General features: G+C 41.9%; 1 protein-coding gene across 2 annotated transcripts in view; it reads left to right on the top strand.

Moving 5' to 3' along the window:
* The window catches only part of OCLN (occludin), a 66,455-nt gene extending 41,292 nt beyond the window's left edge, over positions 1-25,163 (top strand). For both annotated transcript variants that reach the window (XM_017890636.1, XM_017890635.1), the window contains exons 5-9: positions 5,923-6,068; positions 16,092-16,307; positions 19,110-19,281; positions 22,403-22,444; positions 24,386-25,163. In XM_017890636.1, coding sequence (XP_017746125.1) covers positions 5,923-6,068; positions 16,092-16,307; positions 19,110-19,281; positions 22,403-22,444; positions 24,386-24,487 — 678 coding nt within the window. In that variant the 3' untranslated portion in view covers positions 24,488-25,163. The remainder of the gene's footprint in view (positions 1-5,922; positions 6,069-16,091; positions 16,308-19,109; positions 19,282-22,402; positions 22,445-24,385) is intronic.

The raw sequence follows: 25,163 nt of genomic DNA on the forward strand, positions 1-25,163 counted from the left end.
GGGCAAAAGAGCGAAACTCTGTCTCAAAAAAAAAAAAAAAGTGATATTTCATTTTGCTATTTTGGAAATACTGAAGTTCTTTCTTGATTGGAATAAGAATCTTAATAAAACTTCCGGCCGGGCGCGGTGGCTCAAGCCTGTAATCCCACCCAGTACTTTGGGAGGCCGAGACGGGCGGATCACGAGGTCAGGAGATCGAGACCATCCTGGCTAACACTGTGAAACCCCGTCTCTACTAAAAAAAAAAATACAAAAAACTAGCCGGGCGAGGTGGCGGGCGCCTGTAGTCCCAGCTACTCGGGAGGCTGAGGCAGGAGAATGGCATGAACCCATGAACCTGGGAGGCGGAGCTTGCAGTGAGCTGAGGTCCGGCCACTGCACTCCAGCCCCGGCGACAGAGCGAGACTCCGTCTCAAAAAAAAAAATAAAAAAATAAAAAAATAAAACTTCCCTGCTTATCCCCTAAATTAATAATTCGTACTCCTTAAGCATGTTTAGTGTGAGCGCTTGTCCTTTTTGAATGTAATTTCAAGAGTAAGTCTGAGTTACCTTTTTTTTTTTTTGAGATGGAATCTGTCACCCAGGCTGGAGTGCAGTGGTGTGATCTCAGCACACTGCTCCTCCACCTCCTGGGTGCAAGCGATTCTCCTGCCTCAGCCTTCAAGTAGCTGGGATTACAGGCATGCGCCACCATGCCTGGCTAATATTTGTATTTTTAGTAGAGATGGGGTTTCACCATGTTGGCCAGACTGGTCTCGAACTTCCGACTTCAGGTGATCGCTCCTGCCTCAGCCTCCCAAAGTACTGGGATTACAGGTATCAGCTACCATGCCCGGCCTAGAGAAATCTTTAATTTGTGTTTTCATCCTACTTTCTTCTGTCCCTAATTTCTTAGAGATATCCTCAAGTTACTTAAGGGAAAATTGTTACAAAGACATTTTACTGTTTAGAATTATGCCTAGCTGGTTTTCTCAAGTTCTCATTCTTTAAAAGCGAGGTGTAGTGGTGTGAGCCTGTAGTCCCAGCTACTCAGGAGGCCGGGGTAGGAGGATTGCATGAGTCCAGGAGTTCAAGTCCAGCCTGGGCAACATAGCAAGGCCTCATCTCTTAAGAAAAAAAAATCTTACTGAAAATTAAAATCTTTTTTTTTTCTTTTTTAAGAGAACTTTAACTACATCATTGAGTTTTATGAGCTGACTGGGGATCCTATCGGTAATAACAGTGAAATTCAGAAGTCCTTTCTCTCATAATAGGAAATACAAGTTGGGGACTCCTTGTAGAAATGAGCACCTGTTCACTTTGTATTGCCCCCTCCAACCCCCTTCTACTTTCCTACTGTCCTTCAAAAGCCACAGATACTGGGTTTATACTTACTTTGCATTGATACCATTAAGTGGGTTAGAGGAAAAAATAGTTTAGCCTTTTCAGAAAATTGAAGCGTAAAGAGGGAAAAAATGATCTTTTCAAATATATTTTGTTTTTCAAATATATTTTGCCATTGCCTCTAGACTCTTGGAGTGGCATCATAGCTGGCTCAGAATTAAAAAAAATATACATGTGGAATGTTTCATGAATTTGGGTGCCATCCTTGCCCAGGAGCCATGCTAACCTTTCCTGTATTGTTCAGCTTTATATACGTGCTGCCGAAGGGAGCACTGCTTTGGAATTTATTATGCACGTGTATAGAAAAGGTTTAATCAAAGATCTGTGCTGGAGGGTGGAATCAGTGGTCAAGCTAGTCCAGTTCTGCTGACGCTAAGAGAGAAAGGTCAGCTCAGCGTGCCTCATTGATAAGATACCTCGGTATACATGTAGGAATATAACAGTTATCAATGAGGTAACCTTTATGCAGCAACTTGGGGCTCCCGATTTGTGCCAGACACTGTGTGGTACTTTGGAGACTCGAAGAGGAAAGCAGGAGACTGCCAACCCTTCCTTTTTTTTTTTTTTTTTTTTTTTGAGACAGAGTCTCGCTCTGTCACCCAGGCTGAGTGCAGTGGTCGGATCTCAGCTCACTTCCATTTTCTATGTCTAGGTTCTTGGGAAAGTTGTCTAACTCCCTGAGCCACAGCTTCCTCATTTCTGAAAAAGAAATGATATTTGTCTGTAGAGCCATGCCTACTAAATGATCTGTCACTTCAATATTTGGCTCATTGTAAGCAGTCAGATAGTGGTGGCTTAAGCCCAGTCCACTGCCTACTGAAATGAGATAGGTGAGCAAGCCATTGTTCGGCAGTGTGTAAGTGATTTGGTGGGAGGTTTGTATGCACAGTTGTAGGGAAATAGCACAGGTTGGTGCCTCATCCAGGAGGGGCTTGTATGAGGAGGAGGTGGTGGCACGTGAGCCAAGAATTGAAGCCCAATTAAGGAATAGCTGGCAAAAGGGGAAGGGCATTCTAGCCAGTAAGAAATCTCTGAAAAGATACCCAGACTCTGCAAAAGCTCACGCTGTGAGGAGGGGGTGGGACCTAGAGAAGTATAAAATGGGTTTTTAAGCAAAGGAAGCATTTTTAAATTCTGATGAGGTATTGGATTAAGAATAGGCTTTGATTTGATGAAGCATTTGTCTGTGAAGCTTGGCAACTTCTGCTGTAAACTTTTGTTGTAAGGAATTCTGTGGGAACCAAGAGTGCTCCCCTCCCGTCCCCCCTGTGGTGGGATCTGAGCACACTCCGTGGTAACCCACCCACTGGTTTCGCAGTTGCTGCCAAATTCCACTTTCAGAGGGAAATGATTCTATTCCTTTCTGACTCTGAATGTTAAACAATCAAGAATACCCCTATGTACTTTGAGGGGTAGGTAAATATCTTTCTGCATGCAGTACTGCCTGGATAAGTCAGGAGAGTGCATCTTGTGTTTTAATGCTACTAAGAATGGGAAAGTTAAGATGTAAGGAATGTGTATTGCAGGAAGATACACTGTATTGAAGCTGAACTTAATTGTAAGGCTTTATAATAGCAAAATCATCCAAATAAAGGTCTTCTGCCACCTCTAAATTCTTGTAAAAATTAATTTGATCAGATCCAGTGGCCTTAATTCCAAAATCCAGCATCTTTTGAATTTTTACTGTGTTTAAAGGCACTGTGGTAAATGTGATACCTTGTCACCTCATTTAATCGTCAAAATAACTTTATGTACTAGTTTTCTTCTTCTTCTTCTTCTTCTTCTTCTTTTTTTTCCACATGAAAACTGAGGCTTTATAGAATTTGTGGTTGGCAGATCTGGGGTGAGCCCAGATAATCTGATGCCATTGGTTGTTTGTGTATGTATTTGAGACAGGGTCTCATTCTGTCACCCAGGTTGGAGTGCAGTGGCACAATCAGAGCTCACTGCAGCCTCCGTCTCTCAGGCTCAAGAGGTCTTCCCATCTCAGCCTCCCGAGTAACTGACACTATGGGCACGTGTACCAAACCTGGCTAAAATGCCATTGATCCTATCGCAAAGCTAAAGCGGTTCTACCCTTTTGAATAGCAGCTCTTTTTCCCAGAAATGATTTGTAGATTTAGTTTTTTTCCACCCTTTATTTCTATTCCTTTGCCTTAAAACAACTAAATGATTCATCTAGGGTTAGCACTTGTTTGAGGTCTTTGATTTTTTTTTTTCCAATTTTTTTTTCTCAATTACAGAGTGATATGTAATTAAAGACTATTAGGTGAAATGTCAAGAGTGTTGGAGCTGTAACATAAAACATAAAATCTTAACAGTGGCCGGGCGGAGTGGCTCACGCCTGTAATCCTAGCACTTTGGGAGGCCAAGGTGGGTGGATCATTTGAGGTCAGGAGTTGGAGACCAGCTTGGCCAACATGGTTAGGCCCTGACTCTACTAAAAATACAAAAATTAGCCAGGCATGTTGGCGGGCGCCTGTAATCCCAGCTACTCAGAAGGCTGAAGCAGGAGAATCTCTTGAACCCGGGAGGCGGAGGTTGCAGTGAGCCGAGATCGCACCACTGCACTCCAGCCTGGGTGACAGGGTGAGACTCCGTCTCTCTCTCTCTTTCTCTCTTTCTCTCTCTCTCTCTTTCTCTCTTTCTCTCTCTCTCTCTCTCTATGTAAAACAGTGTTGGGAGTCTAATTGGCTGTGCTTTTTATGTTTAAATTTTTTATCCCAAAGGTTCTGTGGTAAGCCTTCCATGTTAACGTTGACCTAAGGGAAGAACCTGAGGCAAAATTAATATAGAGAGTTTATTTGGGCCAAAGTTGAGAACAGCTGCCTGGGACATGCTTCCAAGCTGCCCTGGGGAGTGTTCCATTCAGCCTTTTTTATAAGCAAGTTTTTAAAGTCAAAAGAGGGGCACAAGGAGTGGGCAGAAACAAAGTTATTCATCAGGAATTCTCATTGGTTTACAGAAATAACGTTGTTACATGTTGAGCTATAGCAGGGTTATGGTGCCCAGTGTGTAGCATTGTTAGGTTATGCAGTTTCTAGAGATAACTACATAGCTCAAGGGGGAAGTAGGACTTGATTGCTGTTTCATTTTAATGCCTCTCCGGGCCTGATAAGTTTTAAAAAAGGGCTTACATTCCTCAGATAAGAAGAACTTGTATATGTATTTAACATTAAGGCATAATTTCTTTCTTTCTTTTTTTTGAGACGGTCTCACTGTCGGCCAGGCCGGAGTGCAGTGGCACAATCTCTGCTCACTGCAACCTCTGCCTCTCCAGTTCAAGCGATTCTCCTGCCTCCGCCTCCTGAGTAGCTGGGACTACAGGCGCATGCCACCACGCCCGGCTAATTTTGTGCCTGTGTGTGTGTGTTTTTAGTAGAAACAGGGTTTCGCCATGTTAGCCAGGATGGTCTCGATCGCCTGACCTCGTGATCCACCTGCCTCGGCCTTCCAAAGTGCTGGGATTACAGGCGTGAGCCACTGCACCCAGCCTATTAAGGCGTAATTTCTAATGCATGTTACTTCTGTAGGATGAATTCACTTACACATCACAATGAAATAAGGAAAGTGAAAAGGGAAGGCACTGATGTGGTGTGATATATTGTGTAGGCTATTAGTAATAGAGCCATTGAGAACCTACATTAAGGGAGAATAAACAAATCTCTTATTAAAAGAGCAGAAGTCAGCTTGAACTGCTTAATTTCTTCTGTGGTTTTAACATTCCACGTTGAGAGATGAATGGATTAAGAACCACCAGTGTACTTTGTTCTAGATTAGTGCTTTTCCAAGTGTGGTGCACAGACAGCAACATAGCATTACCTGAGAGCTTGTTAGAAATGAAAATTCTCCTAACCTGGACCTAGCTTACGTTAAATGAGAATGGTCTTTTTAATGTGGGTGTGAGATAATAAGACCGACCAGTCTTCCTAATATGGAGGTGGGAAATTGCCATGGATAATATTAAACCTAATCACATTAGGATGAGAACGAGGTGATCAGATTTTTCTTCTTGGTAATATACTTGTTTCAACTAGCAGTAGCACTATTTATATGTCTATTAAAAAGTGGATTTGACTATTAACCTGTAATGATTGCCTTTTTTTTTTTTTTTTTGAGGCGGAGTCTCGCTCTGTCACCCAGGCTGGAGTACTGTGGCCGGATCTCAGCTTACTGCAAGCTCTGCCTCCTGGGTTCACGCCATTCTCATACCTCAGCCTCCCGAGTAGCTGGGAGTACAGGCGCCCACCACCACGCCCGGCTAGTTTTTTGTATTTTTTAGTAGAGACGGGGTTTCACCGTGTTAGCCAGGATGGTCTCGATCTCCTGACCTCGTGATCCGCCCGTCTCGGCCTCCCAAAGTGCTGGGATTACAGGCTTGAGCCACCGCGCCCGGCCATGATTGCCTTTTTATTATTAGCGTTAATAGCATTAATGGGCCACATAAATACTAGATAATGCATATAAGATAATTTTCTTCAGTGTATGCCCCCTTTTCATTACAAGATAAATAATAACTATCTCTTGGGGTTTTTTAAGGTTAAAAATGTGTCTGCAGACACACAGGACGTGCCTCCACCCCCATCTGACTATGCGGAAAGAGTTGACAGTCCCATGGCATACTCTTCCAATGGCAAAGTGAATGACAAGCGGTTTTATCCAGAGTCTTCCTATAAATCCACGCCGTAAGTAGCGTCTCTCTTAGTTTGATAGACTGAGTATAAAAATGAGTATTTGCACATAATTGGTTTTTGTACCTTTCTGCTTAAAAAAGTATCCAGCAGTGCACACAAAAGCTGGATCTGGATCTTGGTATTACAAGAATCTTTGCTTTGTTGGTAGAGAGGCCTACGGCTACTTGGAAGACCAGGACGAGGAGGGTGGGGTTCTCTTTCCCTTCTAAGTTGAAAATGCTTCTTTTCACTTGCTTGTTTAATTGAAAGGCTGGGTTGGGTTCTTTCACTCTAGGAATGTGGTTCTGCTATTTCTGGTTTTGAAGTTTAGGTGAGGGTGAGAGGAAGTGACTAAGCAGAGGTCAGTGCTGTGCTCAGCCTCTCCTTTTGCCTGAAATTGTTGGATCTCATAAACAGAAGGAGGACACTGCACATTAATCAACCCTGTCCACATACATTTCTGTTAAACTGGAAGACTTCATTTGAATCCAGGAATTGTGGTATTTCATTTGCTGTGCTAGGTCCTCAGTATTGCTGGGAGATATGAAACTTTAGTGAACGTCTGGCCTAGGGTAGGTGCCATATGATTATTGAAATGATATCTCTGTGGTGGAAACACTTACCCTAAAGCCCAATTCTAATTCCACCTAATGACTAGTGAGAGGAGAATATTGGAGGTAATTGGTATGGACGGGGATGTAATTTTTGCCTAAGGATGATAAAATCGGTATTTTTACATATATAGTCATGCATTGTTTAACGATGGGAATACAGAGAAGCGTGTCTTTAGGCAATTTCATCCTTGAGTGAACATCACAGTGTACTTAACACAAACCTAGATGGATAGCCTGCTTATGTGGCATAGCTTCTTGCTCCTACGCTACAAATGCAGACAGCATGTTAATATACCGAATACTCTAGGCAGAGGTAATACAGTGATATTTGTATATCTAAACACAAAAAAGTTACAGTAAATATAAAAGATAAAAAATGGTAGATCTTGGCTGGGTGCGGTGGCTCACGCCTATAATCCCAGCACTTTGGGAAGCCGAGACAGGCGGATCGCCTGAGGTCGGGAGTTCAAGACCAGCCCGACTAACATGGAGAAACCCCATCTCTACTAAAAATACAAATTAGCCGGGCATGGTGGCGTATGCCTGTAATCCCAGCTACTCAGGAAGGCTGCAGCAGGAGAATCGCTTGAACCTGGGAGGTGGAGGTTGCAGTGAGCTGAGATTGCACCAGTGCACTCCAGCCTGGGTGACAGAGTGAAACTCTGTTTTAAAAAAATTCAAAAAAACAACAACGAAAAACAGAATCACAAAGCCTGGTACAGTGGTGCACACCAGCAGTCCCAGCTAATTGGGAGGCTGAGGTGGGAGGGATCACACTTAAGCCCAGGAGCTCAAATCCAGCCTGGGTAATATAGTGAGACAGGAGAAAAAAAAAAAAAAAAAAAAAAAAAGGCCAAAAAACCCATACCTACATTGTATAGATATAGAGAAATAATTGCCTTATTCTATAAGCTTTGTTTTTTTTTTTTTTTGTTGTTGTTTTGTTTTGTTTTTTTGGTAGAGACATGGTCTCAATCTGTCACCCAGGCTGGGGTGCAGTGCTGTGATCACAGCTCACTGTAGCCTTGACCTCCCAGGCTCAAGCGATCCTCCCACTTTAGTCACCTCAGTAGCTGGGACTACATGTGCTCTACCATGCCCAGCTAATTTTTTTCTATTTTTTTTGTAGAGACAGGGTCTCGCTATGTTGCCCAGGCTGGTCTCGAACTCCTGGGCTCAAGTGATCTGCCTGCCTCGGCTTCCCAAAGTGCTGGGATTACAGGCATGAGCCACCATGCCTTGCCACCAGGCTGTTCTTAGACTGTTGACCTCAAGTGATCCTCCCACTTTGGCCTCCCAAAGTGCTGTTTTCTATTTTTACCACGTAAATTTTATTTTAATTTCTACGCTTTTTTGTTAAAAACTAAGATACAGATTGGGTGCAGTGGCTCATGCCTGTAATCCCACCACTTTGGGAGGCTGCAGTGAGCTGTGATTGCACCACTGCCCTCCAGCCTGGGCAACAGAGACCCTATCTCAAAACAAACAAACAACAAACAAAAACACACACAAAAAAACCCAAAGCTAAGATTCAAACATACACATTTGCCTAGGCCTACATTAATATCACTGTCTTCCATTTCTACGTCTTGTTGCACTGGAAGGTTATCAGGGCCAATAACATACCCAGAGCTGTCATCTTCAGTGGTAACAGTGCTTTCTTCTAGAATATCTCCTGAAGCACCTGTCTGAGCCTCTTTTAACTTTTTTTTTCTCTTTCAACTCTTTTTTTTTAATAAGTTGAAGGAATCCAATAATAAAAAACATAGTGTAAATACATAAACCAGTAGCATAGTTGTTTATTGTCAAGTATTATATACTGTATGTAATTGCATTTGCCGTGTACTTTTATTAGTCCATCGTTCACTAAAATGCCCTTACGACTTTGTGACTGTAATTCTAGAACTCCAGGTTCCTTTGGAGGCTGAAAAAGCCCAAAAAACTTCCTTTCAGCTAGTTGGAATGTCTATGTTAAAAGTCTATCTACTGAAAATAACTTTTTTGTTACTTCGAAGTGTTTTTTTTTTTGTTTTTTTTTTTTTTTTTTTTTTTTTGTTTTTTTGAGACTGAGTCTCACTCTGTTGCCTGGGCTGGAGTACGGTGGTTCAATCTTGGTTCACTGCAACCTCCGCCTCCTGGGTTCCAATGATTCTCCTGCCTCAGCCTCCTCCTAGTAGCTGGGATTACAGGCGCATGCCACCATGCCTGGCTAATTTTTGTATTTTTAGTAGAGCCGGGGTTTCACCACGTTGGCCAGGTTGGTCTCGAACTCCTGACTTCAGGTGATCTACCGGTCTTGGCCTCCCAAAGTGTGGGCATTACAGGCGTGAGCCACCACACCTCACCTACTTTGAAGTTTCATCTGCAACGCCCGACTCGTGATTAGTGGGCCATGATATATGAGATTTACTCTGAGTGCATAGTTGTTTTGGTATTCAGATTTGATCTTGCTGTTGATTTCAATTGTGAATGATTTGGAGAAAGCACTTTTTCTCTGTTTCTTCTCTTTGGATTTTGACAAAAACTAAAGCACTTGAGACTGTTAGGGACAAGGGTACACAAAAGAGATGCAGTCCTTCTAAGTTTTTTTTTCATCATTTGTTTGAGACGCTGTTTCACTCTGTCACCCAGACCTATAGTGCAGTGGTGTGATCATAGCTCACTGTGGCCTTGAACTCGTGGGCTCAAGCCGTCCTCTTGCCTCATAGCTCACTTTAGCCAGGACCACAGGTGTGTGCCACTATGCCTGGCTAATTTTTTATTTTTATAGAGAAGGGGTCTTGTTTTGTTGCCCAGGATAGTCTTGAACTCCTGGCCTTAAGTGATCCTCCTGCCTCAACCTCTAAATTTTTTTTTTTTTTTTTTTGAGACAGAGTCTCGCTCTGTCGCCCAGGCTGGAGTGCAGTGGCGGGATCTCAGCTCACTGCAAGCTCCACCTCCCGGGTTCCCGCTATTCTCCTGCCTCAGCCTCCCAAGTAGCTGGGACTACAGGCACCCGCCACCTCGCCCGGCTAGTTTTTTTGTATTTTAGTAGAGACGGGGTTTCACCATGTTAGCCAGGATGGTCTCGATCTCCTGACCTCGTGATCCGCCCGTCTCGGCCTCCCAAAGTGCTGGGATTACAGGCTTGAGCCACCGCGCCCGGCCAACCTCTAAAATTTTTAAGCTATGATTTGCAGGGCTTTTTTTTTTTCCTCTTCTTTTTCATGTCACACGGGTAATCTGCCAATATTGTGATAAAGTTTGAGGGTGGCACATTTTACACATGGGTGTGAACACCCAGTCATCATGCTCATGAACTATAAAAGGACCGATTTGCAGAACTTTCATACACACAAAATGTCTGTCTATACTGCATCTTGGCACCAGCTGTGCCTCTAAATTGTGAGGCCTGCATGCTTACACAGCATTCCTAGGTGGTGTCCCTTTTCACGAAAACCAGGATAGTTTCACAAATTCATATGAAATTAATTTGAAAATCTTATTCCTTAAATATTAATCTTTCTTATTCTTGAATACCTTAGGTAGTGTAAAATTTAAAAGGGACAAAAGGTATCAGCTACCTAGTTCCTCTCCCCTGAGGCAACTAATGTCATCACTTTCTTTTATATTTCTCCTGAGATTTTAAAACATAAAGATCCTGGCCAAAGTACATTGATTTCCCCCACTCCCCTGTTAAAATACTAGCATACCAGAGCTGGGCACAGTGGCTCAAGCCTGTAATTCTAGCACTTGGGGAGGCTGAGGTGGGTGGATTGCTTGAGCCTAGGAGTTCGAGAACACCCTGGGCAGTATTGCTAAACCCCCTCTCTACAAAAAATATAAAGATTTGCCAGGTATGGTGGCACATGCCTCTCTGGTGGCACGTGCCTCTCTAGTCCTAGCTATTGGGAGGCTGAGGTGAGAGGATTGATTGAGCCCAGGAGGTCGAGCCTGCAGTGAGCCAAGACCGTGCGACTCCACTTCAGTCTGGGTGACACAGCAAGACCCTGTTTCGAAACAAAGAAAAAGAAAATATTAGCATACCAAAAGTATCATTAGCAATATATTTTATCTTGGATATTGTCCATATCAGTATGCAATGAGTTGACTGATTCTGTTTTATTTTTTAAATTATAACCAAGAAGAAGCACTGTTCTGTTTTATAGCTGTATAATATTCTATCAAATAGGTATACTTTATTTAATTATTATTTTTTGAGGCGGAGTCTCACTCTGTTGCCTAGGCTGGAGTGCAGTGGTGTGATCTCGGCTCACTGCAACCTCTGCCTCCCAGGTTCAAGTGATTCTCCTGCCTTAGCCTTCTGAGTAGCTGGGATTACGGGCATCCACCACCACGCCCGGCTAATTTTTAGTAGAGACGGGGTTTTGTCATGTTGGCCAGGCTGGTCTCGAACTCCTGACCTCAGGTGATCCGCCCGCCTCGGCCTTCTAAAGTGCTGGGATTACAGGTGTGAGCCACCGCACCCGGCTGGTATACTTAATGTATTAATTCTATATGATGCACACTTCCCCCAATGTTTTGTTATTACAGACCACTCTAAGGAATAACCTTATACATTTATCACTTTATACATATGTGAATGTATCTGGAGGATAAATACTACAAGCAGAATTGCTGAGCTAAAATAAGTGTGCATTTTTTCATTTTGATAGATGTAAAAATTTTATTTCATAAGGGTTGTACTAGTTTCTACTCTGAACTTATGCCCCAGAATTTTTTTTGAAAGTCTGGAAAATGCAAACATGATGCTTCATTTTAGAACCCAGATGAATGGGTGAATGGGAGTGGTATTAGGAGATACAAATGCACAGTATCTCCCCCAGAGCATGGTAATGATGGAAGTATTTTACAGCTTCTGGGGGGCAATAGAAATTGTCAAGTGTTGTTCACAGTAGAGTGCTGAGTGCTGTAGAGGACTCAGAGGACATCCACTTGAATGGGAATAAGAACACATAAGTCATAGCCTGTCTTTCCTAAGGCATTCTCGCAAGTGCTTAGTAACCCATGAGCACCTCTCTTCCTCACCACTCTAGTGGATAGAGAAGGAGTTAGATGGAGAACATTGTGTCTATCCATCCATCTATGCTAAGGATGAGGTAACTCAGTATTAAGATTTTTTTTCTCCCAACGCATAATGTACATTCCATAAAAAGAACACTAATCTTGAGTATACAACTTGATGAGTTTTCCCATATATGAACTTAACTCCCACCACCAAGATACATTTTGAGCCCCACATAAGGTCCCCATGTGCCCTTTCTCCATCAATACCCACCCACACCCATCCTAAGGTAACCGCTATTTTGATGTCTGTCACCATTTGTTAGTGAACTTACATAAAATGGAATCATGCAATTTACTCTCATATCTGGTTGCTTTTGCTTATAATGTCCTATACCTTAGAATTTTAAGGCAGTTGGCTATGAGAATTAATCCTGCATCAGGGGACACCAGAATTTAGCTGAAGATGGTTGCCTCTCCAAACTTACTAAACGAACTTGGGAGAGCCCTATTAGGTACACTGTCTACTATCCTGTCCACACCCAGGTTGAATTACCCTTCGTAAATCAAGGAAGTTGAATGTTGCTGCAATGCAAAACTTTCAAAGACTGACTCCTTGCATTGCCAAATGAGACTATTGTTTGGTAGCAATAGGCTGGTAGGATGATGTTAGGACTTTTATGCAAGTTAGAGGAATTATAGAAGCCCAGTTTAAACTAGTTTAAGACAGGGCATGGTGGTTCAAGCTGATAATCCCAGCACTTTGGGAGGCCAATGAGGTGGGAATATTGCTTGAGGCCAGGATTTCGAGACCAGCCTGGGCAACATAGGGAGACTCTGTCTCAATTTTTTAAAAAATCATGAAAAAAAATAGCTTAAGCAAAAGGAGGAATTATGAGTCACATGAGGCCCAAGGATGTCTCTAGCTTCAGTCATGGCATAATCGAGGGATTCAGAAGATAGCAGGGCTCTTACGTGCTTTCATCTGTCAGTATGTTGGCTTTATTCTCAGTTCAGCTTCTGTTGTGACAGGATAGCCATCTACATTTATTTATTTATTTATTTATTTTTACTTTTCAGAGATAGAGTCTCACTGTTTCACACAGGCTGGAGTCCAGTGAGGCTGGAGTCCAGTGGTGTGATCATAGCTCACTGAATCCTCAAATTATTACACTCAAGTGATCCTTCTACCTCAGCCTCCTGAGTAGCTAATACTACATGTGCATGCAGCCACGCCTGGGTTTTTGTTGTTGTTGGTTTTTTTGAAATGGAGACTTGCTCTGTCACCCAGGCTGGAGGCTTGGCACAATCTTGGTTCATTGCAACCTCCACCTCTCAGGTTCAAGTGATCCTCCCACCTCAACCTCCCGAGTAGCTGGGATCACAGGCGTGCACCACCATGCCTGGCTAATTTTTGTATTTTTAGTAGAGACGAGGGTTTCACCGTGTTAGCCAGACTGGTCTCAAACTCCTGACCTCAAGTGATCCCCCTGCCTCAGCCTTCCAAAGTGCTGGATTACAAGTGTGAGCTACCGCACCTGGCCGGCTTGTTTTTATTCTTCAGTCATTTGTTTCATTCTCACACACACTCCTTCATGCTGCCTTTATTGCTCCTACCTTGCCCTGACTCTCAGTGGAGTTGTGCACTTTCCACCACCCCTGTTTTGCAGCCTCCGTGAGAACATGGACCTGGTCTTCCCAGGGTCACCTGGCTCAGTACTCTATGCATGTCAAGTGTTAAGGACAATTACTGAATTGAAAACACATGCATAAGAATCCTTCTTTTCTGATTACACACAGAATCAGTGACAGCAGAGAAACAACCTATGATCAACAATGCCATGACTATTAGAAATGAAGTTTGTTATACACTCTGTATTTTAGAGCTGCCACCATTATTGGGAGGCATATCTAAGTCTTACTAATAAGAGAACATTGTCCTGGCTTCAAGGATGACAGTGACCTGAAAAGGGCCAATCAGAACCTTTTTGCTATGTAAGCTTTGGGAAAGGAAACTTCATGCTGGGCTGAAAAGATCAGTGCAGCTCGGGAAATGTGGAGGGCCCAGCCCGGGCAAAGAGTGAGACCCTGTCTCTACAAAAAAAATTAAAAATTAGCCCAGTGTGGTGTTGCTCACACCTGTAGTCAATAGTTTTCTTGTGAAACATTTTGCTTTTAGCTTTCATGCTAGATCAAGTATGTTAATATTTTAAAGGGGTGTAGGAGGAGGGGAGGAAAACTTCGAAGGTAAAGATATATCAATAATATAAAAATTCTGGCAGGAGGCCTACTTCGATGTTTTACTTTTTATGTTTTTTTTTGTTGTTGTTGTTGAGACAGAGTCTCACTCTGTGGCCCGGGCTGGAGTGCAGTGGCCGGTTCTCAGCTCACTGCAAGCTCCGCCTCCCGGGTTTACGCCATTCTCCTGCCTCAGCCTCCGAGTAGCTGAGACTACAGGCGCCCGCCACCTCGCCCGGCTAGTTTTTTGTATTTTTTTAGTAGAGACGGGGTTTCACCGTGTTAGCCAGGATGGTCTCGATCTCCTGACCTCGTGATCCGCCCGTCTCGGCCTCCCAAAATGCTGGGATTACAGGCTTGAGCCACTGCGCCCGGCCCTTTTTTATGTTTTTTTGTAATTTCTTTTGCCCTTTAGTTTCCTCCCTCTTTGGCCCTACCCCTAAAATAAATCCACTGCATTCTAAAGGTTTTGTTTTGCTACCTCAAAGAAGCAGCATAGTACCTGGCAGTTTTGGCAGAGTGTCTAGGAACTTGTTAATCATTGACTCATGGAGAAAGTCACATTTTCCCTCCATTAGAAGTAACTTTAGCATAGCACACAAAGCCATATTACCTGAATACATTTTTTTTTTTTTTTTTGAGACAGAATCTCATTCTTTACCCAGGGTGGAGTGCAGTGGTACGATCTCAGCGCACTGCACTCTCTGCCTCGTGGGTTCAAGCAATTCTTCTGCCTCAGCCTCCCGAGTAGCTGGGATTACAGACGCCCGCCACAATGCACGGCTAATTTTTGTATTTTTTGTAGAGATGGGGTTTCACCATATTGGCCAGGCTGATCTTGAACTCCTGGCCTCAAGGGATTTGCCCACCTTGGCCTCCCAAAGTGCTGGGATTACAGGTGTGAGCTACCGCCCTCGGCCATAAATCTTGAAAGAGGAAATAAATACCACCCCCACCTGCATCTACACACACATACCCCAAAGTTTAGAGTCTGCAAGAAATTGTATGCTTACAAATCTAAGACTCTGACAACAGTTAGAGCAAAGCACATGTGGATCACCTAGAAAAGGGACTAAACCTGGAAGATAAAGCTTAGTATGATAGTTTATGTAAATTGGCAGCAAAAAGAAATGCTTCAGACGTTTTAAATAGTTGATTGGAATGCCAAGGCTGATGCTTGGAAAGTCTTAGGCCCATTCTTTGTATTTGTTTATGATGTGTAACCTTCCTATGCCCAAGTATTCTGAGGACTAAGACACACATCAGAAACATTTGCAGTGTGAATGGTAATCAAAACATTGCTTCTCAGAGAGTGAGAAGCATTTCTGTGCTTGCCCTTTTCTACAAGAAAATGAAACTTCGTATTTCTTTTACTCAGAAGTAGTTCCCACTTTCAACTTTGGTATTTTATTCCTCAGTTAGGGTTATTTTCATGTTTATGTCTGAAACACTATAAATGTGCAATTGTGATGCAACTTTAATTGTATTAGAAAAAATAATAAGTGTGTAATGGTAACCCTTCTATTCATTCTACATGACTTCAGGATTAACAGCAATTTTAAAAAGAATCCTAAAGGAACTCTTTAATTTATTGTAATGTAAAGCTTCTTAATTTTTTAGTTTAGACATTTAGTTTATTTTGCAAGATTTTATCTTAATATGATAATTGATATATGGTAGTATAAGATTAATATTACAAAGAGCATATGTGCATTCTTCCCCACGCAGCATTCCAGGGAACTAGAAGAGCCTGTAGAAAAGAATGATCATTATTTTCCTGACAGCATTTGTAGAGTAAGTCCCTGGCACAGGTCAAGTAAACACCTCTTATAGATCAGCCTGAACTTTTAAAAATGAAATCTGAGATCCATTGTACTTAGAAGGTATAAAAATGGCTACTCCCCTTTAAATTGGAACCTACTACTTGTGTGTATTAGAGGACTCTGAACTGCTGTCCAATTGTGTGCAGAAAACGAGGCATCTGCTCAGTGCTAATGTTGAGGCAGGTGGATTACTTGAACTGAAGTTCAAGCAATTCAAGACTTCAATTGTCTGAAGTCCTTGCTTGAGTGCACCTGTGTGCAGATGTCTCCTGGTGTTTATTATGGCTGTGCTCTGTGATTACAGTGCACTGGCAAAGGGCTGTAGTGTACTGAACAATGATGCCTGTTTTTATTAGGGTTCCTGAAGTGGTTCAGGAGCTTCCAGTGACTTCGCCTGTGGATGACTTCAGGCAGCCTCGTTACAGCAGCAGTGGTAACTTTGAGACACCTTCAAAAAGGACTTCTGCAAAGGGAAGAGCAGGAAAGTCAAAGAGAACAGAGCAAGATCACTATGAAACAGACTACACAACTGGCGGCGAGTCCTGTGATGAGCTGGAGGAGGACTGGATCAGGTACCGACTCAGCTCTCCTTTTCCTGGGCCACGTGCACCTCCTGATGATTAAAGGAGACCAACCTGGTGTCGGAGTTGTTGCCTCCCAAATTGAGGTCACTGGTGTAATTTCATTCTTTGCCAACCAGGACTGGAGACAGTTTTTTGTGTGGTGTTGGTTGGTTTTTTCCTTAGCACCCTTTTGTGATAAAGATTGAAGTGGAGAGAATGTTTGGCAGTAATCATGTCTTTGAATTTTGGCAGTAACTACTTTGAACTTTCCATAGCGTGGCTGGTGAACTTCACCAGTGCTCTTACTTATACCAATAGTCACGCAAGAAAGGTCTCCCAGCACTTTGGGAGGCTAAGGCTAAGAGTTCAAGACCAGCCAGGCATAGTGGTGTGGGCCTGTAGTTCCAGCTACTCAGGAGGCTGAGGCTGAGGCAGGAGGATTGCTTAAGCCCAGGAGTTCAAGGCTGCAGTGAGCTTTAATTGCACCACTGCACCCCAGGCTGGGCGATAGAGCTAGACCCTGTCTCAAAAAACAACCAAAGAAAGGCCTTTCAAATAAATAAAATCCAGGTGTAGAGGAACTTTGTTTTACTGATTATAAAATTCCCAGACCAGTGCTATGGTTTTCCTTTGGCACTACTTTTTTTTTTTTTTGAGACGGAGTCTTGCTCTATCATCCAGGCTGGAGTGCAATGGCACGATCTCGGCTCGCTGCAACCTCTGCCTTCCGGGTTCAAGCGATTCCTGCCTCAGCCTCCCAAGTAGCTGGGATTACAGGCGCCCACCACCATGCCTGGCTAATTGTATTTTTAGTAGAGACGAGTTTCACCGTGTTGGCCAGGCTGATCTTGAAAAATCCTGACCTCAGGTGATCCACCCGCCTCGGCCTCCCAAAGTGCTGGGATTACAAGTGTGAGGCACCGCGCCTGGCTGGCAATTATTTTTTAAGTTAAGCTTAAAATGATAAGACCAGAGTTTCTTTTAAAGTTTAATGCAAAGAGTTTCGTAAACAATTGAGGTAACAATTTAGTGTTCAGCCACAGTTGTGGTTAAGTTTCTTTGTGTGTCCGTGGTTTTGTTACAGTCCACCCACCATCACCAAATGTATTTGTTTATGATGTGTAGCCTTCCTATGCCCAAGTATTCTGAGGACTAAGACACACATCAGAAACATTTGCAATGTGAATGGTAATCAAAACATTGCTTCTCAGAGAGTGAGGAAGGATAGGCGGGGCATGGGTAACTTGAGATCCCCTATTCACTGATGATTCTGGTACTTTATCTTCCCCTCTCCCCTCAAGAGTTTTTGGCCTGGCTTAGTCATCTATCTGTAAAATATTCACCTAACTTGTATCACGGAAGATTTAACTGAAAACTTTTTTTTTGAGATAAGAGTCTCACTCTGTTGCCGAGGCTGGAGTGCAGTAGCACAATCTCTGCTCACTGCAACCTCCGCCTCCCAGGTTCAAGCAATCCTCCTGCCTCAGCCTCCCAAATAGCTGGGATTACAGGCATGTGTCACCACGCCTGGCTAATTTTTGAGGTTTTATTAGAGACAGGGTTTCACCATGTTGGCTGGGCTGGTCTCAAACTCCTGACCTCAGGTGATCCACCCGCCTCGGCTTCCCAAAGTGCTGGGATTACAGGTGTGAGCTACTGTGCCCAGCCTGAAAATTTTCAAAATCCGGAATTCTTGTTTCCCTTTTGATCAAATCATTTAAATTTCTCCCCTCTGTAAAATGAAGATACTAGATTGTTAGATCTAAAATTTGAAATTCGACATCATTGTGAAACTCCAGTCCTGTGAAAGGATTCAGAGTATTTTCTCTATGGATTATGGGTTGATGGCATCATCTCCCTATGTAAGGAGTAGCTGGCATATTGAGAGATACATGTGATACAAAATTTCAGTTTTTCTTCTTTATACTTTAATGAATTGCCAGATTATTTTAATAATGAGCCCATGTTTTTATACATGTACATTTTAATGTCTTTTTATTATGAAAGAAGTAGATAAGCTATTTCCACTTTGGAAAAACAAGAGCAAAAAATAAATAAACCAGTCTGAAAACTATGGGTGGTAGCAGGAAACAGCCACTTCCAGTCAGCTGTGCTGCCACTGTGGTGATCAAAGCGGACTTTGTGTTCCAGAATTTCAGTTTTAAGACTTTAAACAGGCCAGGCGTGGTGGCTTACTCCTGTAATCCCAGCACTTCAGGAGGCTGAGGCGGGTGGATCACCTGAGGTCAGGAGTTTGAGACCAGCCAGGCCAACATGGTGAAACCCCGTCTCCACTAAAATACAAAAATTAGCTGGGCGTGGTGGCAGCTGCCTGTAATCCCAGCTACTATGGAGGCTGAGGGATGAAAATCGCTTGAACCCAGGAAGTAGAGGTTGCAGTGAGCCGAGATTGTGCCACTGCACTCCAGCCTGGGTGATAGAGCGGGCTTTGTCTCAAAAAAAGAAAGAAAGAAAAACTTGAAACATAAGTAGTCCATTATTGATACTGTGTATGGAGAATAAATGAGTTCCTATGACTTGTACCTTCAGTTTTGTAAATGATTTTCAAAATTATTTCTGCAAATTATGTCGGCATAGTTTTTTAAAAATGAGCAGTAATTTGAACAGTAATATATAGTCACTCTTAATAGAACTTATTTGTACTCTCTCTCTCTTTACCCATAAGAAACAAAAAGGAAACAAGAAAACGTCGTTCTCCATACCCCACCAGCTTTATTACCTTTGAGGAAGGAGCATTGAATTTTATGTCTGCTAAGGATACATATGTAGTCATTTTCTCTCACCTTTTAGGGAATATCCACCTATCACTTCAGATCAACAAAGACAACTGTACAAGAGAAATTTTGACACTGGCCTACAGGAATACAAGAGCTTACAATCAGAACTTGATGAGATCAATAAAGAACTCTCCCGTTTGGATAAAGAACTGGATGACTATAGAGAAGAAAGTGAAGAGTACATGGTAAATTCAACCTGATATTTGCATATTATGCAGAATTTGAATCTTATCTGTGGAGGCACAGCATCCTTTATATTAATGTTGATTAAAATGTGCTAGTAATTATCAAACTGCAGTTTCATTGAAGAATAGTTGAGATTGGGTTTTGGATGAAATTCTTTTCTAATAGAAGACTAAACTAATGTATAATAGTTAAGAATTACAAAGCACTATTCCTTTTTGTTGAGGCAGAGTCTTGCTCTGTCGCCCAGGCTGGAGTGGTGCGATCTTGGCTCACTTCAAGCTCCGCCTCCGGGGTTCACACCATTCTCCTGCCTCAGCCTCCTGAGTAGCTGGACTACAGGTGCCCGCCACCACCACGCCTGGCTAATTTTTTGTATTCTTTTTTTGGTAGACACGGGGTTTCACCATGTTAGCCAGGATGGTCTCAATCTCCTGACCTTGTGATCGCCCACCTCAGCCTCCCAAAGTGCTGGGATTTCAGGCATGAGCCACCGTGCCCGGCCCCTACAAAGCACTATTCTATGTACATCTATGCTTTCCTATTTAAAATAGCCAGGCTGGGCATGGTGGTTTCATGGCTATAATCCCCACACTTTGGGAGGCCAAGGCGGGTGGATCACCTGAGGTGAGGAGTTTGAGAATAGCGTGGCCAACATGGCGAAACCCCATCTCTACTAAAAATATAAAAAATAGCAGGGCTTGGTGGTGGACACCTGTAATCCCAGCTACTCAGGAGGCTGAGGCAGGAGAATTGCTTGAACCCAGGATGGGGGAGGTTGCAGTGAGCCAAGATTGCACCATTGCACTCCAGCCTGGGCGACAGAGTGAGACTCCATCTCAAAAATAATGATAATAATAAAAATAATAAAATAGCCCTATTATCTTTCCTATTTATAAAGCCATTCTTTCTGTAGAAAAGAACTTAACACAGAATTGTATACAGAAAAAGAAATCACCTTAAATCCTACCATCAAGAAATCCTTATCACCAAAATATTAGTTGTTAAAACAATCTCTCCAAGCAGGAGTCACCGAGGTACATATAACTTTCTCTAAGGAAACATCGTCTTCCATGTTCCACTTACTTTCTTCCTGTCTTTTAAATCAACAGTTTATGGTTATCTTTTTTTTTCCTCCCTTGATCACCTGGCTGAGATAGAATTTGTCCATGTAAAGTTACTGGGTTTTATTAACTGAGTTTTTTTTTTTTTTAATCCATCCTTTTCATACTGTATTTTGTATACGTACTGAAATTAATGTAGTTACACCACCTTTTAGAGGGAGATTAGTTCTCTTCTTGTTTATTTGTTCCTTTATTGATCAATCACTTATGTAACTGTGGACTCATGGATATCTGTCTTATACTGTGAGTTATAATCCAAGCTGCTTTATTTTGTAGCTCTAATTGTTCTCACTTTGACCGCTGGGAACTCTTTCAGTTGCTTCCTGTGTCCCTTTGATGTACTCTTATCATTGTGGTGTTTTATCTTTAAAGAAAAAAAAAACTTTCTTGCACTGCTTATTTCTGGCTTTTCTTAACAGCAAGTTTTTTTTATATCAGTAATAAAGACCTACTTAGTTTTAAGTTTTTTATGTGTAAAATTAGGTAAACAACTTTCAATTTTATGGTTGCATCATAATTTAAGAGTCATTTTCTATGGATAGACATTTAAGTATGTCTCCCCCTACTCCAGTAGTACCAGTACGTACTGGTGAACCTCTCCATTTTTGCACTCTTGTCTGCTTATCTAGTGTTTTTTTGTTTTTTTTTGTTTTTGTTTTTTTGAGACAGAGTCTTGCTCTGTTGCCCACACTGGAGTGCAATGGCGCTGTCTTGGCTCACTGCAACCTCTGCCTCCCAGGTTCAAGTGATTCTTCTGCCTCAGCCTCCCAAGTAACTGGGATTATAGGCATATGGCACCACACCTGGCTAATTTTTGTATTTTTAGTAGAGACGGGGTTTTGCCATGTTGGTCAGGCTGGTCTCGAACTCCTGACCTCAGGTGATCTGCCTGCCTCGGCCTCCCAAAGTGCTGGAATTACAGGTGTGAGCCACAGCCCCCAGCCCGCTTATCTAATTAAAACTAATTCCAGAATGTGAAATTGCTGAGAGTCAGAAGGTACGTATCTTTAAACTTCTGTTGCAAAATTGCCCTCCAGAGAGATTGCACTAACTGCGTCTCCCTCCTGATACAATTCAGGGCTCATTTGATGCACAGCTCACTTACACCTGAAAAATTAAATATTCTGCCATTTTTCAGTTGAAGTGATCTGCTTTTTAGTTTTGATATATTCACATCTTTGTATAGTTAGATTCATGTATTTCCTTTATGGTTTCTATAGGGTGTTATAGATCTTTCTTAATTTAGTGAACATGTACTGATCACTTATTGTTCTTTGATGTGGAAATGCTGAGGTTAGATATATAAAATCCTGTCCCACCCTCAAAGAGCTCATATTTTAAGAAAAAAACTGACATCTAAACAATTTAGACAATATGATTAATGCTGTATTTGTATCATGTGTAGAAAGCACTATAACTTAACTGCTCATAGGAGAAATAAAGTCTTTCGAGGCTTCACAGTGAGGGAATCATTAAGAATTTTCCAGACAGAAGGGTGGGGGGAGGTGCATGATTTCAGCCATAAGGAAAACATGATCAAAATCTTGAAGCATTTAACATGTTTCAGTTTTTAAAGGAGTTGCTGATGATGGGTGCTGAGACTGGAAAAGTAGGAAACTGGGTGAAGAGAGAAGTTAATGGGAAGCTCAGACCAGTTGTGTAGTGGGATATTACCTGATCAGCGCTCAGTGTTTTAAAAGACCTTACTGGTGTCAGTGTAGCATGGGGACTGGCATGAGGAGAGATGAGAAGTAGCAGAACAGATAGTTACCTGCCTATGTGAGTGGAATGTGAAAGATACAGTATCATAAATATCTCTTCACTGAATTTCTTCAGACGTTCCTGCTGAGTTTTAAGAGCTTTATGACTTTGTTCTTTTAATTGCTTATATTTTTGTCATAAGCTGTCATTTTTAGCTCCAAAGTATAACATCAGGAATGTTACTTTTGAAAGAGAAAATGCCCCAGTAAACATATTCCTTTGTGTCTCTCATTAATAGGCTGCTGCTGATGAATACAATAGACTGAAGCAAGTGAAGGGAGTAAGTATCCAAGATCTTTCTTTTAAGAAGAACTTTCCTCCTCTTCTTCTTTTTCTTTTAATTCCCATACCTACTCATCTGGAGGAAGAGCTTTTCTATTATGTGTTTTTCATTTTTTATTTTATGTATTTTGTAAAAGTTGAAGTATACATACAGAAAAGTGTACAAATCAAAGTATATAACATGATGAATTTTCACAATTTGACTACATACCTGTGTATGCAGATCAAGAAATGTATTTCCCAGTACCTCCCCACCCCCTGCTTGTACTCCTTTCCAGTGTTTACACTCTCTGCAGAGGGGTCCACCGTGCTCACTTCTAACATTATAGAGTTTTGTCTCTCTTGCACATTACATAAATGGAACCATACAGTATGTATTTTGTGTGTGATTTCTTTTGCTCAGTATTGTGTTTGTAAGGGTCCATTCATGGTTCATTACTATTTTTTTGTTTTAGACGGAGTCTTGCTCTGTTGCCCAGGATGGAGTGCAGTGGCGCAATCTTGGCTCACTACAACCTCCGCCTCCCAGGTTCAAGCAATTCTCCTGCCTCAGCCTAGCTGGGATTGCAAGCACACACCACCATGCCTGGCTAATTTTTGTATTTTTAGTAGAGACAAAATTTTGCCATGTTGGCCAGGCTGGTCTTGAACTCCCAACATCAGGTGATCGCCTGCCTTGGCCTCCCAAAGTGCTGGGATTACAGGCATGAGCAACCATGCCCGGCCATGGTTCATTTTTTTTTGAGAGAGTCTCGCTCTGTCGCCCAGGCTGGAGTGCAGTAGCATGATCTCAGCTCACTGCAACCTCAAGCAGTTCTCCTGCCTCAGCCTCCTGAGCCACTGAGATTACAGGCAAGCACTACCACACCCGGCTAATTTTCCTATTTTTAGTAGAGATGGGGTTTCACCATGTTCGCCAGGCAGGTCTCAAATTCCTGGCCTCAAGTGATCCACCTGCCTCAGCCTTCCAAAGTGCTGGGATTACAGGCATGAGCCACCACGCCTGGCCGTCTGATTAATTTTTATTGCTGTGTAGTGTTGTATATAAAATGCAACTTTATTCATCCATTCTATTGTTAATGAACATTTGGGTTGTTCTCAATTTTTGGCATTTAAAAATATCACAGCTTCAAACATATTTGTAAATGTTTGAACATAGAAGTGATGGGCATTTTGTGTATCCAGCGCTAGTAGATACTGTCAAATGGCCTTCCAAAGTAGTTGTACCAGTTTACTTTCCCATCAACCACTACAGACTCCTATTGCCCTATATCGTTGCTAACACTTGGCATGTCAGTCACTATTGACTTAAAACATTAACAACAATTATATTAAAATTTTTGTAAATTACTTATCCAGGTGCTGTGGTACGTGCCTGTGGTCCTAGCTACTAGGGAGACTGAGGCAAAAGGATCCCTTGAACCCAGGAGTTCAGAGCTGCAGGGAGCTATAATTGTACCACCACACTCCAGCCTGGGCAATAGGATGAGACCCTTTCTAAAAACAACAACAACAACAAAAATTATCAATTACAGGCATCATGATTTGCAATAAGAGTTTAAAGGGTATACAGTAAAATTTCCCATCTCTCTTATCCCCTATTCAGCTTCCCTTTCCCTAGTCAACTGAGATCACCAGTCTCTTGTTTTACTTACAGTTTTAGATTATGTGTTAGCAAAAAGGCTAAGTTTTCTTGGTCATTTTACAGATTTTTAGAAATGGGGTATCCTTTTAAAACCCAGGTTAGAAGACAACTGAGCAAACAGAATCAGCTGCCTGTGTGCTTAGTGATACTGCCAGGCACCTTGAGTATATTACTTCAATTAACACTCCCAACAATTCTCTGACTAAATATTCAATTTTTTTGTTCACCTCTGCCTTCCCAGAAGACCTGTTTTTATTTTGTTGAATTTATGTGATTCATTTTCTCCCTTTTTAGTCTGCAGATTACAAAAGTAAGAAGGATCATTGCAAGCAGTTAAAGAGCAAATTGTCACACATCAAGAAGATGGTTGGAGACTATGATAGACAGAAAACATAGAAGGCTGATGCCAAGGTGTTTGAGAAATTAAGTATCTGACATCTCTGCAATCTTCTCAGAAGGCAAATGACTTTGGACCATAACCCAGGAAGCGAAACCTTGTGAGCATCACAAAGTTTTGGTTGCTTTAATATCATCAATATTGAAGCATTTTATAAATAGCTTTTGATAATTAACTGGGCTGAACACTCCAATTAAGGATTTTATGCTTTAAACATTGGTTCTTGTATTAAGAATGAAATATTGTTTGAGGTTTTTAAGCCTTAAAGGAAGGTTCTGGTGTGAACTAAACTTTCATACCCCAGATGTTGTCTTAATACCTACATGTATTTGTTTGCATAGGTGATCTCATTTAATCCTCTCAACCACCCTTCAGATAACTGTTATTTATAATCACTTTTTTCCACTTAAGGAAACTGGGTTCCTGCAATGAAGTCTCTGAAGTGAAACTGCTTGTTTCCTAGCACACACTTTTGGTTAAGTCTGTTTTATGACTCCATTAATAATAAACTCCCTGGACTTTCATATTTTAGATGCTATATATGTGATGATCTACCGGCCTCCCTATTTTTTTCTGTTATATAAATGGCTAAAAGAAGTTTTTCTTAAATAATAAAGATCATGTAAAAGTAACAAATGTGTGAAATTTAAAGATTGTAAATATATATTTACTTTT

The sequence above is a fragment of the Rhinopithecus bieti genome, unplaced genomic scaffold (genome assembly GCF_001698545.2).
Source record: "Rhinopithecus bieti isolate Rb0 unplaced genomic scaffold, ASM169854v2 scaffold_18354, whole genome shotgun sequence".
Lineage (NCBI taxonomy): Eukaryota > Metazoa > Chordata > Mammalia > Primates > Cercopithecidae > Rhinopithecus > Rhinopithecus bieti.